The sequence below is a fragment of the Pelophylax lessonae genome, assembly GCF_965119305.1.
Source record: "Pelophylax lessonae genome assembly, chromosome: 8".
Lineage (NCBI taxonomy): Eukaryota > Metazoa > Chordata > Amphibia > Anura > Ranidae > Pelophylax > Pelophylax lessonae.
In genome coordinates this window covers 210,595,489-210,611,664 of record NC_138775.1, presented here as the reverse complement: position 1 = coordinate 210,611,664, position 16,176 = coordinate 210,595,489, and the positions used below count along the sequence as shown (strand labels likewise).

The following is a 16,176-nucleotide window of genomic DNA, read 5'->3' as shown; positions in this document are numbered from 1 at the left end:
TGTTGAAGGTGGTAACATTAATTGTCTTTTGCCCTTTAAATACCTTTATTTTTATCACTAAATAGGGGTCAGGTGATCATCCTATCTTAATGAGACCCTGGGGCAGCTGAGACTATGAGCCAGGCTTTCTCGTCCAACATCAGTGCCTGACCTCACAAATGTGCTTCTGGAAGAATGGTCAAACATTCCCATAGACACACTCCTAAACCTTGTGGACAGCCTTCCCAGAAGAGTTGAGGCTGTTATAGCAGAGGGAGAGGAGGGGGGGGGGGGGCAAGTCAATATTGAACCCTACAGACTCAAGCCCCATACACACGATCAGAATATCGTACTAAAAATAAAGCTTTCAAAACAATCGTAGGATAATTTGATTGTTAGTACACAGCTTTTGTCCGAAATTTTCCGAAGGGACAAACACGAAAATCTTTCTTCCAGATTGTACGATTTTTGTTTAATTAGTACAGTTTTCAACCGAAAATACAATACAAATACATTACATCACTTCCAAATGTTTATTCTGTTGTATGAGAATTTTACTTTAGTACCCTATTCATTTTCAATATAGAGACTAGCATCCCAAAAAAAAACAGGACAATAATTTGTTCGATCTCACCGTGTGTACTAGATTTAAGACTGGGATGCCATTAAAAATCATGTGCATGTAAAGGCAGGCATCCCAATACTTTTGACGATATACAGTAGTGTGTGTGTATATATATATATATATATATGTATATATATAATGCATTTTTTATATATACAAGGTGTGACAAATTAATTCCCTGTTTTAAGTTTTTTTTTTTTAAATCTGCTTTCTTCAAAAGATCGGATGAAATTTGAAGACAATTCTTTTATCTGATCTTCTGTCATCTTTGCTGAAATCTTTTTCATTCCCAAATCCTGTTAGAATCAGCTGCACTGTTTCCCTGTTCATGTTTAATTTTCTGCCATCATTCACACACTCAGACTTCGATCTGAGCATATGAGGGATTGCATTTTGTCCACATTTGCACCTGTCTTTTGCATTTTTGGCCACTCCCCCTTAAATCACCTATGCTATTCTAAAACACTTGATTTCTTCATCTTCATGGAATGTTCACCAGAAGCCTATTGTAACAGAGCTACATGTCAGGATGTGCTTGACTGTGAATGGCTGTGTGACTCACCACCATAGTGCTACATCATATACATTCCGGTAATTAAATTGTCACACCACATATATATGAATCAGGGTTTTTTTATGCAAATACCTCTTGGGACAATATGCAAGGAAATAGAACTTGCAGTCTGTGTCATAGGAGTCTGTGATAGCGCAAAACAATTTATGAATATTAAAACTGTATATGGTTATCACGGGTCTCTGTGATCTCTTTCTCACACAAGATATGCTCCCTTAAACTTGTGGTCAAGCTTACAACTATTTACTGTAAAGTCAGTTTTAAGTCTTACATATATTAATATGTGCAAAAAAGTTTATATTTTAATGTATTTTGAAAAGAGCATACAGTGAAATTAGCCAAAATTCAGAAAGTGCATGTATCTTGTTTGCTACTTTAAAATTACCTAACAGATTCCACCCCCACATCCAGAGAAGCATACTTATTTGCTTCTATTTGCCTGCACTTTGCAGGTGCAAGTAGGAGACCAATTCAAGAATTTCCGGCAAGTGGGGTACAGTAATGATGTTTTTTTTGGGCACTGTCCTCAACTGGATAATAATAATGTGTTGTCCAGGATGACCAGAAACTCTAAAGGCAATCCACATGCAATTAAGGGGAAATGCAAAGAAGATCTGTGACTATCAACAGCATAATCCCAAAGCATGATCCTTTGTGGACACTATGAAATGCTAATCTCACTCTTGAAGCGTCAATTGGACATCTTGGATATTCCCTGCCAATGGCCATTGTTCTCTTGATACCGGACTTCTATTAGGGTGTCTGTGAGTAGACATACATGTTGTACATGCAATTACAAACTAACATATAAGAACAGTTTTAGAAGGAAGAAGCAAATTAATACCTTGATGTTCTCAAAAATTAAGCTGAAAGTAAAGTTCAACATTTCCATATTTTAATTGAATATTGTTGATGGACTTTCAACATGTACATAGCTTATATTCTATAACTCATGAATGTTCCTGAGACAAATAAATAGTATGCCCCTTTTTATTTTTAGGTTGTCCTCAGCACAAGAAGTGGGTCCTGGATTATGAGCCGTGTATGGGATAATGGCTACCCCTGGGACATGGTCTATTTGACACGCTACCAGTCTTTTCTGAACAGAATATTGCCAAGAGCCATTTCTGACTGGCTATATGAAAGCATGATGAACAAACGATTTAATCATAGCCATTATGGCTTGGTACCTGTGAACAAGTATGTTTTCAATTTTAAGCGGTGCAAATGTAATGCTTTATTACATAAGAATAAATATTTGTTATATGAAGACAGGTTTTATATTACTTTCTGTTTCCACGAAGTGTATACTTTGGAAGTAAATCTGGAGGGGGGGGGTAAAAGCAACGCTGTATCTTGGCCTAGGCCAACAAGGCCCAAGCCTAGGGTGGCACTTTGCAGGGGGGCGACAAAAAAGTCCCACATGAAAAAAACAGCCTCCTCCCAGCTCCTGCATAAAAAGAGTCCCCACCGCTTGTGGTACACTTATGGGCTCGACTGGGCCAGGTGGCATGGCCTTGGAGGCAAATCGGTCTGGCACCCCATAAAGCGGCCGCACTGCTGCCAGTATGATAATACTGGCCTGATGTTTGGACAGACCGACGGCCACCAATACAATAAGTTTGGCACTGGCAGCAGGTCTTAGCAGCCTAATGCATATAATTTTTTTGCTCATGGTTTTTGCAACCTGCTGATTTGTCGGGTTTTTCTCTGTAGGAACATCTTAATGCCAGTTAATTCTGTTTTGTTTGTAATTAAACATACACAGGTAAACAATCTTTCAGTCTGTGTGTTGACATATTTTGGGATAATTTTTTGGCCTGATTGAGTCCTAATGCTTTGACTATTAAACTGATTTGTGAATGTCACATGACCACCTTCAAATGGAACTGTAGTTGGGCAGATCCCCATCCCCAGTCTTCCTCCTGGGATAAGGGGCACTGACAGCCAAGAGCGGTACCTGTGTTGTCAGATCAGCATTGTATGTCCAATAATCCAAAAATATGGATTTAGCCCAATCCTATCTGCTTGCCCAATGTGATGTCATTTAGGGGTATTTTAGCAGGTGAAAATGAGCACTTCCACCACTGGAAGTGCTTTTGTTGTCACCTTAGCACTGGCCTTTGTTCTGACATCAGTTTCAGATGTTTCAGTGATCATTCAGAATTAATTGACAGGTGCAATTGACCTCCTTCTGACCTGCATTTACCTGTGCTTAATGCAGATTTTGCATTCCAATAGACTTGCAAAGGTATGGAAAACTTAATTTGATGCAGGCAAAAGCCTCTCAACACAGCTTAGGGTCCATTCACACAAGCCACTGCGTTGGTGAAGCCTAAAGAGGTAGGGGTGTGGTTTTCAGATGATGGGGGTTGGTCTGAGACAGAAAGGGGTGGGGCATTGACAGGAAGGGGTAGGTCATATTTATATCTGGGGGTGCACAAGTTTAGTCAGGCCTAGGGCAGCAGAAAACTTAAATACACCACTGGGTTAAAGTGGTTGTAAATCTGAGTCATGGGATTTGAGCAAAGCACAAATATATGTAGTGTTTACTTACTGTATCTTTCCCCAAAGCTCTAAGTGGCGTTTCTCTTTGGTGTTTCGTTCCTTTGTTATCAGCACTCTAAGAAGTTTTCCTGACACATGAGATACATTTTTGCCAGAAGGGAGGGGAAGAGCTCAGAACAGAGCTCCTCTATTTACAACACCATTCTGCTGCTGTGTGGAGGGGGTGTGTGCCTTTCCTCCAATCAGCTTTTACACAGTTTAACTGCAGTCTTGCCGCCCACTCCTCTGTGCTGCTGGCAGATGAAGAAAGATTTTTTACCATGATCTGCACTTTTAAAAGGGTGTAGAGAAGGAAAGACTGCAGATAAACAAGTAAAACCTATGTAGGAGGATTTGTTTAATCTCTGTCTATCATCTGAGGCTTTTCACTACCCTGGGTATATGTATGGGTTTACAACCACTTTGAGGGATTGCAGTGCCAATCAAGTACTTTGGCACACATACAGTATGCTCACCCACAAAAAAAGTGGCTTATTAGTAAACTATAGCCTCAGTCTTTCAGTCTTTAATATTCCCAGAACAGAAAACTTATTGAATGGCATCGCCTATCAGGTTTCATTAAGAAATGTACATTTTTCAATGAAACTCAGGGCTTGCCTTTGTGATCATGAACTAAAAAATATTTTATTATCCTGCTGTAACCCATAATCATATTTAATGATGCTGAGTTGATAGCATTTTTTCAATTTTCCTATGCTCAAAGCCAAAGACACAAAAATATTGTTTGAAATTCTTGTTTCTTAATGCTTTGGTAGCATGGTCGGTAATTTTTCCAATGATAGAATGTAATCTTAGAGCAATATTAGTGTTACATTGTTATGATTACAGTTAGGATTAGGTCAAGTTTCCCCACAACCATGGGATTGTCAAAGTTTACAAATCACAAACATTTGGCCAAAAAAAATATTATTTGAGTGATTATCTGTGCAACTTGTGTTCTAATCATACCACTGAGGCAAGCCTTGCGCTGCTGTTCTCTGAGGTCTTGGGGCAGGAGACCTATGAGGGACCTGGAACTGGCTCCAGGATTTCACCAAAGGGATCTGGTCTTGAGAAGGATTTTTCTCACTTGCTGGGAGGTGTCCAGACGAAGCTGGAAGTTAGCAGCTGTCCTGGGGACTTGTTAGTAATGACCCTGTACTGATTCCTAGTGACTGTGTGGTTTTGGAATATAAGTGCCAGAGGTAGCTTGGACTGAGGCAGCATTCACAGAGTCTCAGATACTGGCCATTCCCCTGTCCTCATCAGTGGCCAGGACTATGACCTTAATGGTGAATGCTTTCCTGCACTGTTCAGTATTCCTAAAATTCCACTGGTTACCTATGGCTGTGTAATTGTGCAGGCCAACTAGGTGCCAAAGTGATTTGCATTATGACCCCCAGCTGTGAGGCCTTAGACCAGGGATGGCGAACCTTGGCACCCTAGATGTTTTGTAATTACATTTCCCATGATGCCCATGCACTCTTCAGTGTAGTTGAGCATCATGGGAAATGTAGTTCCAAAACATCTGGGATGCAGGTTCACCATCACTGCCTTAGACTGTTTAGTATCCACAATTACAATTACTAAAGAGAACATTGCCTGGTAAAAAGACTGGTCTTATGGTCTTCAGCTGTGAGACTTTAGACTGCTCTGAGATTCCTTTGGCGGCATTCAGCTGCAAGGCCTCAGACCCATTCCTCAACAACAAACAAGTGCTAAGGAGAAGATCACATATATCAAAGAGCCTTGCTTTATGGTCCCCAGCGTGAAGTTTTTGCCTGCTTAGAAAGAAACCCCATGGTCTTCAGCTGTGGGGAGTTCAGACTGAGCGAAAAGACTGTCCTCCAACTCTTAAAGTATGTGCTAATTGTTTTGGAGTATCCTATGCTCCTAACCCCTCTCCTGTAACACATTTAATCAGCAAGAAATCACTAAAAGACATGCTTTAGACTGTTTATTGGACACTTTATTGGAGCTGGAGTGAATGGACTGTTGCTTGGGTGGCTGGTGGCCTCTGTACTGTTTGGGGAGGAAAAAGTTAAAATCAGGGAGGGTAGCACTACATGTATACAACATGAATTGAGTTAATTACAACTATAAAATAAAAAAACAGAGATTAATATCAGGACACTTTGATGAACATTTTATTACCCTGACATTTTAAAATTATTACTGCAATTTGTTATATTCAACCTGCATGACCATTACACTGGTCGTATTGGTGTTTCTACCTCTTGATTAAAATGGTCCAGCTTACAAGTCAGGTCTCTACACAAACAGTACATATCCACCCATCATAGGTTAAATATACAATAAAGCTGTATATAATATTGGCAATATGTGCAAATCTAAGCATATTATATATCATTTAATGTCTTGCCAATAGTGGTTTATAAAATATTTAGCCATTATAAAATAAAGCTAAAACAGTGTTAGACTCTTGTACCAAAATTAGACCAATAAAGTTATTACAATCTAATAACATCTCTGCCCATTGTGTCTTGTTTACACAAAATATATAAAGTTTTTTTGGATAACCATGAGCCTCATAGGTAAATTTATATAGCATTAGGTCTTGGTTAATAAGTCTATTTGAGCAACAAAGAGTGGGAGGATCAATGGACTTCCACATAAGACCCATAACTTATTTTGTATAAAAGTATAGCAGGCGGAGAAGGTGTTTGGTACAAATGGGCATTTCCGAATCATCTAAATAACCCAACAAATATCTAGTAGGGTTGCAAATGTTAGGTGTGGCCAAAAGAGTGGTAGAGAAATCTGATATATCAGATCAAAAGTTGGTTATTTTAGAACAGGGCCAGATCCTATCGAAAAAGGTTTCTATAGCAGTGAAACATCCATGCCAAGTGGGAAAAACTACCCACCCTAAATAGCTTATACAGTACAGCGTTCACACAAGGTTTTAACTAAATTCTTCTATTACTAAAAGGGGGCCCCTTCTTGTGCCACTAGACTATTTATACAGCGAAACAGCACAGGGAGCAATTAGGATTATGTTTAGTACTGCAAGTTGTTTATAGCATACTATCAGAACAATATAATGATGTAAGTTAGGGAAACACTGTATTTAAGTACTAACTAATTACATTATGATTGGTATTTACATTTCTTTTACATTTATTTTTTATTTTTCAAGGAGCCTGAGGAAAGAGCCAGTATTTAATGATGACCTAGCAACCTCAATTACCTGTGGAACTGTGGTCATTAGACCCAATATTATAAGGTTTACTGAATCCTCGGCAGTCTTTGAAGATGATTCTATAATGGATGATATTGATGTTGTCATATTTGCAACTGGCTACTCCTATGCCTATCCATTTATGGATGACTCCATTGTAAAAAACAGCAAAAATAAAGTGTCTCTCTATAAAGGGGTATTTCCACCAACTCTTGAAAGGCCAACACTGGCTGTCATTGGTTTAGTTCAATCATTAGGCGGTATCCCACCAACCTCTGATGTCCAGGCTCGATGGGCAGTGAGAGTTATCAAGGGTAATAAAAAAATCTTATACCTATGACTTACTCAAAATATTAGTTCTGGACAGTGGAAAAAAGAATAAATGCTTAGCTACATCTATGTATTAATTATTTATTAAATGTTAAATGTAATTCTGTGCACTTGGGGGCTAAAAACATGCATGCATCATAACATCAAGAGGAATACATCGGGATAAGTTAATGACAGAGAAAGATCTGCATGTCGTGGTAAATAATACTTACTAACAGCGTGCAATACCAAGCTGCAATGATAAGCAAAATACTTTCTTGTATAAAAAAAAAGTATAGTGATCCATTTGCCATTTGTTATTACTCTCAAAAAATGAGTCAACAAAATTAAAAGGAGGTAAGGGGGACCTCAGCTATGAGTAAAGATTAACTGAACTTTTTATCTTTCTTGAGATGAAGGGTGTAATAATCTTTTTTTAATAAATAAATGGTCCACATAGTTATCCTGCTGAAAAGTTATTAACTTTGCAGTCATTGCAAATGACAAGGGGACACTCTGCATCTGTCAGAAAAGAGGTTAACATTTGAGAAGATATGGAATGAACTTCCTCACGGACTAGTTTTAGAGAGCTCAGTAGATTAAAAAAAATATGGATTTCTTTTTATACAAACCAAATATTACTGGCTGAGGACAAGGTAGATGTGAATCAGACTATGCTTTATTGTTTTTTTTTTTTATTTTATTTTATCTAAATCTTGTAATTTACTTTTATGGGCATATGTATTTTTGTAATTAATGTACTTATTTTAATAATCACATCATTCTATCACAGACCCCAATTGCCGTTCTTTCCAAAACTTTTCGGGGGAATATTAGCTTTTTAACTATTTTTAACATTGAAAAATAATAGAACACGGCATGCAAATTGCAAGATAAACAAAACAGGGTTCAATCCGTATGCACATATATTACAGCTCTTGTGTGCTGTTACAAAACTAAGGTCTGTGTTTAAGTCAATACAAATGAAAATAAAAAAAAGCTGTTAAAAAAATTAAGGGGAATAAAAGATTTGACATGGTAAATTGAATGTGCATTTATTTAAAAGACTATTGACAAATATAAAGTTGTTTAGATTATAGCACAGAGCAAAAAAAAAACCAAAACCTTAAGCCCCCGTTCACACTGGGGCGACCTGTGAGGCGACCTGGTCGCCTCACAGGTCGCCGTAGGTCGCCTGCCATACAGAAGCTATGGACCCGTTCTAATAGGAGCGACACAAGTCGCTCCGACTTAGAAAAAGGGTCCGGAGCTTCTTTGGGGCGACCCGGAGCGACCTGCAAAGACTTCAATGTTATGAAGTCCGTGCCGGCCGCTCCGAGGTCGCGGGGCGAGCAGCGCGCCGCGACCTGTGAGGTCGCCCGGCAAAGTCGGGTCGCTGCAATGTGAACGGGGCCTTAAACTATTTCATCAAATACATTGTTTTAGCATTATACACAACTTTAATACACAGGTACAAATGTAAATTAAATGTTTAATAATAAATAGTATATAGGCTCCGTTCACATGTCAGCGTAGAGATCGCGGGCAGAATCACCGCGATTCTGCCCGCGATACGGAAATCATTGCAAATCGCGGGACGCCTGTGCATTGTCCGTGATTTGCAATAGCACCCCAAACGCTGTGCGATGTTGCCGCGATTTCCGCCTGCCAAATCGGGGTACCATCGCGCAAAAAAAAATCACAGGACGCATGACGCCCCAAAGAAGCTCTTGTACCTTTTTTGGGCGTCATGCGTCCCGCGATTTTTTTTGCGGCATTTTTTTCGCGGCAACATCGCACAGCGTTTGGGGTGCTATTGCAAATCATGGGCAACGCACAGGCGTCCTGCGATTTGCAATGATTTCCCGGATCGCGGGCAGAAGCGTGGTGATTCTCCCCGCGATCGATACGCTGACATGTGAATGTAGCCTTAGTTATTTACTTGGTTATTCCTTTTAAGTGCTGCAAATGGTAAGGAACATGAGCAGATGACTTTAGATTTCACAAGCTACAAATAATACTGCCACATGCAACAACTCTAGTACGGTAAATACTTTACCCTACAATATTTTATCCTATTCATGGCTCCCCCACTGCACTTATTTCTCTACATGTGGCATACATAACCTTAAATTACAGATAGAATGATGACTTAGAAAATCATATAAGGTACAAGATATCTTAAAATCTAAATATAGCTTGTTCTTAAAAACTGAACACTCGTGTTTATAACATCCATGCATTGACTTTCTAAATATTTGTTGATGGAATGAAATTATTTTAGATATTGTCTTATGTTTATTATTTTTAATATCACATCTTTTCATGATATGATCATCATATCATCATGTTCCTTTCTTAGGTTTATGTAAACTTCCATCAAAAGACACAATGGTTAATGAACTAAATGAAGAGGAAGGAGAGAAGAAAAACTGGTAAGAGATATTATGACCGTCTTCATTTTATTCTTCCTATAAGTGATAAGTTCAGCAAAAAAAGCAAACCATCAAGTTTTCATACAGACCAATTACTCCAATAATTTTAGAATTTCTTTATCTCAATACTAAAACATTTATTTTTTTTTTTTTATAGTTTTTCCTCTGCTTTGTTCATCATTAAGCATCATGCAGAATGAAAGTGGTGGTGACAGGAGGAATGTAAATTCCTGCTCTGTCATCTTTTACTCTGCCAAAGAAAATCATTTGAAAATAACCTGATAATAGGAAGGAAGCAACATTATATTTTTTTTAAGGTTTGCAACTGCCGCAGATTAAACTGGAGGAGTATTTTTTCACAACATAATTCATAACAAATAAAATAGCTTGCTTATCAATGTCATATGTTATATTCATTTTTCATCAAAAACTGATTTTTCAGTTTTTTATTTTTTATTAAGAACCAGGATTCCCTTTCCTCCTCTATGCGTTTTGGCAACAAAAATGTTGATTGCAGCGCACACCTCCAAGGGGGAGAATATTTATACTACTAAACCTTCTTTAGGGCCGAGACAGCATTATTTTCTGTGGTGCACCTAAGGCCCCTTTTACACAATCTTACCAATCGGACCACCTGTCCGTTTTTCAGGTGGATCCGATAGGGCCACCCATTGTCCTCTATGGGGAGGCCAAAAAAATCAGCTGAAAACAGACGTATGGCGATACGTTTGCCATCCGTTCGGCGGATCGGATGACAATCGGATGGACATGCAGTCTGCTTTCATCTGACCCCCCCATAGAGGAGAGCAGGCTTCTGTTATAAGAATGCTCAGCAGGGATCAGTGGAGAGATCCCTTGCCGATCAGGCAGACTGATCCTCCTTGTGTGAATGGGGCCTAATGTCTTCTGAAATACTATTTATTCTTCTAACTGGCCCTAAAAAATAATGGCTTTGCATGTGCTTAGCTAAAGAAGGAGCCCATCATTGTTCTCTGTGGCCAGGCCCAGCCTAAGTGCAAGATGTTAAATGATACTGGGAACATCATAGAAGAAAAATACTGTACTAGCCCTGTGCATACCAGGCAATGTTAATTTAACATTCTGCAACTTAGAAGTATATACTTTTATTAACATAGCTGGAGAAGATGGATTGTTTTTTTTTTAAAGTGGTTGTAAACCCTCACATATACCTATTGAAGTGAACACCTCAGATGACACACAGAGATGAAACAAATCCTCCTACATAGGCTTTACTTCTTTATCTGCAGTCTTTTCCTCCCTACATCCCTTCAAAAGGGCAGAAAAGTGTTAAAATCTTCTGTCAGGAGCACAGAGGAGGGGTCGGAGAGACTGCAGTTACAGTGTGTGAGAGCTTAATGGAGGAAAGGCACACAGCAAAAGAACTGGGTTCTGAATAGACAAGCTGCATGCTTATATCCCTCCCCGACACAAATGTATCTCATGTGTCAGGAAAACTTCTCAGAAGTGACTGATGCTGATAACAGAGGAATGAAGCACCAGAGAGAAACGACACTTGGAGCTTTAGAGAGAGAAGTAAACCCTAAAGATGTATGTGCTTTGCCCAGATTTCATGACTGAGGTTTACAACCCTTTTAAGCTACCACATAACTGAAAAAGGAAGCCCAAAACTGTATTTTGAGCATTTATTTTTTCTTTTTTTTTTTTTAATTCTTTTTTTATATGTATTTAAGGTTTGGGCGAAGTGAAACATTGTCAACAGATTATGTCAATTACATGGATGAATTAAGTTCCTTTATTGGCAGCAAACCCAAACTTCCTCTTCTTTGCATTACTGACCCAAAATTGGCAATTGAGGTGTTCTTTGGGCCTTGTAGCCCCTATCAATTCCGTCTGATGGGGCCAGGTAAATGGAATGGCGCTCGAAAGGCTATTTTAAACCAATGGAACAGAACTCTCAGTGCCACAAAAACAAGAGTTGTTCCTTCTCATCAAGAGTCTTCCTGGATTGTTACATTAGTCAAGTTAATGTTTCTGCCTTTCCTTCTTCTTGCTGTGTTTCTGGCTTGGTCTTAGATTATTTTTTGCCATCTGTGAATAAGCTAATTAGGTTAAGTAAATTCTAATTTTTAGATAGAGACTAAACTCATGGTCATATTATCTTGTTAATTAGTCAGCTGACTTGCATTTTATACACTGGAATTCACAGTACATAACCATGATTAATACAGTATTGGTGTGTTAGAAAAAATATAACAACATTTACTGAGTATATTTTTTACTACTAAATTGTCTCTTTCATTAAAAAGGCTTTCAAAACATTGTCATTTTATTTCACAATCAATATTATTAGTGAATCATTCATCAATAAAAAATATTGTTTTACTGGACCTACAATTCAGTTTTTATCCTTCTATAAAGCATGGTGTTATATATTTATTTGTTATCATAGTATGGCACTAACGAACATTCAAGACAAAAAAGAAGAGACTGATTTTTGCTTAGCAATTTCTTAAACAGGTAGTTAAGCCACTACTAGACAAAACCATAATATGGCAAAACAGAACTCCAAAGAGAAAAAAGGTTTATGGCTTTAATCTTACCAATCTTATTTAGAAAATCAAAATAAGAGTTTGAGAATTAGCTGTGAGCATTCACTAGGTTCAGGTGTGGATTTCCATGTGTATTATCTCATGCAGATCGAACATTATTTTTAAGCCGTAGAAGCACCCTCTAGCTTCTTCCTCCATCACAACTGGCACTAAAATCCCTAATGCTGGCTTGGGTGAGAAGATAGCTCCAGTAATGCAACAGTGTTCTGGCCTACCCATAGGTTGCTAGAGCCCGAGCACTGTCAGGGCTATAAGGGGATACGATCACATACTCTTACATACCAGGAAGCACCTGGAGTTGTCATTGGCTGCAACAAAAGCAGGAGCAGTGGGGGAACACTGGCGGAAGTGAATATAAGTGGGTCGGGGGGTCTCTTTGCAACGCCACTGTCGCTTTGCCCTGAATAGGCAGGGAGAAAGTGGGATGGATTTACTAAAGACAAATAGACTGTGCACTTTGCAAGTACAGTTGCACTCATTTTCCCCAGAGCTTACTTGATGGGGTAAAACTTCAGTTTGTAAAGATTACCCAATCAGGTGCAAGAAAAAAAAAACAGCAGTTTTGCTTGCACACGACTGAAATATGCAAATCAGCAGAGCTTCGCCACATTTACTTAACACTGGGGAAAATTAGTGCAATTTACTTGCAGAGTGCAACTACACAGTCTTTTTGCCTTTAGAAAATCCATTACATAAATGGGAGTACTGGCTGTTGCTTTAAATGAGCAGTTAATATGCTTTAGCAGACCTTCAGCAAGCCTGCTTACCAATCCTGTTTAACGTTTTCTACATGTGTTGTAAATACTTGCTATATGAATTGCTTTTCACATTAATGTTTACAAGCTTAAAGAGAACCAGCAGGAATGGGCTTTTCCAAAACCGGAGCCTTCATCCTATGCTATATACACTCTTACTGCTCGTTGAAAGACATGTATCATGTCGTAAACTTGTACTCTCAGAGCAGAAATGTCTGCAGTAGGGCACCACAGAGGCTGCCTGAGCTCAGGGCTGCGTTAGGCACCTTAGATCGTAAGCTTCTTGAGAGCAAGGACTGATGTAAATGTACAATATATATATATATATATATATATATATAGAGAGAGAGAGAGAGAGAGAGAGAGAGACCTGCATAATTGTTGACGCTATATAAAAACCTGTAATAAATAAATATATAATAACTTATACTCTTTCAGGACTGCTGGAGGAGGATACAATTGTCAGTAAATAAAGCCTACAGATTTATTCACTTAAACCTGACAATCACTTTTCTATATGACATTTTTGTAATGTAATATCACCAATGAGCTCAGGCAAGACATGGGGCAGCTTTAGAGATGGCCCTACAGTTTGCCAATCCACCTGATGCCATTCCTCTGACACAGAATACAGGTTGTAAATATCACTAAGCTATCTTTGAGAATTAACATTGTTTGGCTTTCGTTTAAGCCACACACCAAAACCATTCCAGCTCTGGTGAATTGCCTAGTTAAAAGTGGCCAATCCTAGAGTCCTATGTCCTCCTTATTTTCGTTATGAATCCTGCTGAAATTTTGCTGTCTATCAGAAACACTTCCTAAAGCTAGACGTTTATTATTCTTGCCATTATACAATAGGGACTTCAAAGCAGTCAGTAGGATAAGGAGGACCACATTTTTGATGTCTTACACCAGTTTCACACACAAATTTTGCCATATTTGGGTGTCTGCAGCACCTGGTTTCCAGGCACTTGATAAGGAGCTGCAGCCTGCAATCTGGAAGATGTAAAGAAGATGGAAAGATGATGGTGCACAGTAAAATCAGAGACTGGCAGGAGAACAGTTAGTAAAAGAAGACTTTCACACAGAGTGCATGGTGAAAGAAAAAATCTCTAGCAGCTTGGACATTATAAAAGGGGTAGGCTCTGGTAGTATAAGACAAAAGTAAGGATCTCACAAGAGGGAACATGCTAAAAGGCAACACTGTCATTTTGGTGCATGTTAAATCAGGAGGTCTGTGGGATGGAGTCACACGATAGAAGGAGAAGACTGTTGCATGTCCTTACATTATCAAAGTGAAGGGTCTGGTCATGGGGGGGGACATAGTAAGAGAAAAGAGTCTGTCATAGAGGCCTAAGATAAAAAGAGAATTGGGGGAGGAGGTAAGGTGGCACATAATAAATGGGGAAAAATTGGGTATGGGATTGCATTGAAAAAGGATATGATTCTGATTAACATTGTACATGTTGATGGTTTTAATTTACCCAGGTCATGGTATAGCCAGTATATGTTGGAAAAACTGAGTAAAAGACCTGATTTAAACTCAACCACCAAAGAATTACATATAATATATATACCTGTTTAAGCCCCTGTATACATCAATATATGTAGTAAGTCAAAAGATCAAACAATTAAAACAATCAAGGATAATGATGGTAATGGTGATCCCATGTATGGTGGATAGATAGAGCTATGGGAAGAAAGAGTTCAATGTTTGGTAAAACCAAAAGAAGGCAAGACAAGCTGATTTTTGGCTATTTTGCCTCTGAAGCAGCCAGCCTGTGCTCGGCAAAACCGGTCAGGCGTACCTATCGTCGACCTCTTCTCCTAGCCCCATTGGTGATCTGTTGGTGCAGGATTGCGTGTCTTTGGGAAGTGAATTCCTCTGCATGAGAACTATGGTTCTTACCTTTCCATGAAACTACTGGATGGATGAGTATACAATTACTTGCACGTTTTTACAAGCACAGCCATTAACTTTGCAACCTGCAGTTCCTGCTTGATTACTGGGAAGACACTTTTCCAAAACAATGAATGGAATGGTTTACTGGGATGTGTGAGGGAGGTTATGTTCACAGAATCTATCCTGAGATTATATACCAAATGTCCTAGTCAGCCATTGACTTTGTTTTGGTGAACACTTATCCTCCTCTGGACCAAACAAGTTTATTACTCCCTAATTACTGTGGGAGATTTTACATTATGAGTCAACCAGAGATCTATGCTTCATTTTTTGTTCCTTCACTTGGCACTTTGGAGTACTGGCATTTATGATTCTTACCATCATCTTTCATAAGGACATCACCATTAAATGGCTATCAGCTTGTCTTTCCTCCTCTTTGTTTCACCAAACATTGGACTCTTTCTTCCCATAGCTCCATCTATCCACCATACATGGGATCACCATTACCATCATTATCCTTGATTGTTTGATCTTTTGACTTACTATATATATTAATGTATACAGGGGCTTATTTAAACAGGTATATTCTGTGAGAGAGGTGGATGTATGTTTTTAGGTGTGTATGATGTGAGTCTTGCTACCATTTTTAATACATTAAACAATTTGCACATATAGCAGGATTCCCAGCCGTTTTGCTGGATATGGGTCCGCCAGGGTTACCGCTAGCAACAGCAGCACAATTAGACATATTCTCCAAGTGTGAGCACTGAGACAAGAATCATTCCTGTATCTTTGGCTTTTTAGGTTTATTGAGAACTTGGATGGGAGAAGGGATGAGTGGGATACTCTTCTGGCTCAACTATGCACAATATTAGGGGGACAACTGAAAAAATGCCTGTTGACGCTGACTTGACGCTGGCTGAATGCCGGTCAACGCCGGTTGGCGCCAATGAACGCTGGCTTGCGGTCTGTTAACACTGAACTGACTCCTGTCACTTTCCTGTGGCACAAAGTCCTTGTAGAAGCTCCCTTGACACTTTCCTTTGAGGTAGCTACTTATACATCTGCTGCAATGCTTAACACTTCAGGGCCCGCACCGGCGCCCTCTTTACACACACACTTCTCTTCAGGGCTTAGACTCAGGCACCCCCTTCCTAAGCTTCCTCCTGGTTAGCTGGCTCCTGGATCCCTCTGACCTTCTGGAGTGGTCCCCTATCCTAGGCAGACCCCTGGGCAGTTTACAGTACTCACGACAC

At 39.2% G+C, this 16,176-nt stretch overlaps 1 protein-coding gene across 1 annotated transcript in view; it reads left to right on the top strand.

Annotated features, from left to right (window-relative positions):
- LOC309562225 (flavin-containing monooxygenase 3-like) overlaps positions 1–11,726 on the top strand; it is a gene marked incomplete at both ends in the record, with an annotated part of 111,069 nt that extends 99,343 nt beyond the window's left edge. The window contains 4 exons of the mRNA XM_082266350.1: positions 2,179–2,378; positions 6,886–7,241; positions 9,599–9,671; positions 11,384–11,726. Coding sequence (XP_082122476.1) covers positions 2,179–2,378; positions 6,886–7,241; positions 9,599–9,671; positions 11,384–11,726 — 972 coding nt within the window. The remainder of the gene's footprint in view (positions 1–2,178; positions 2,379–6,885; positions 7,242–9,598; positions 9,672–11,383) is intronic.
- Between the last annotated feature and the right edge of the window lie 4,450 nt (positions 11,727–16,176).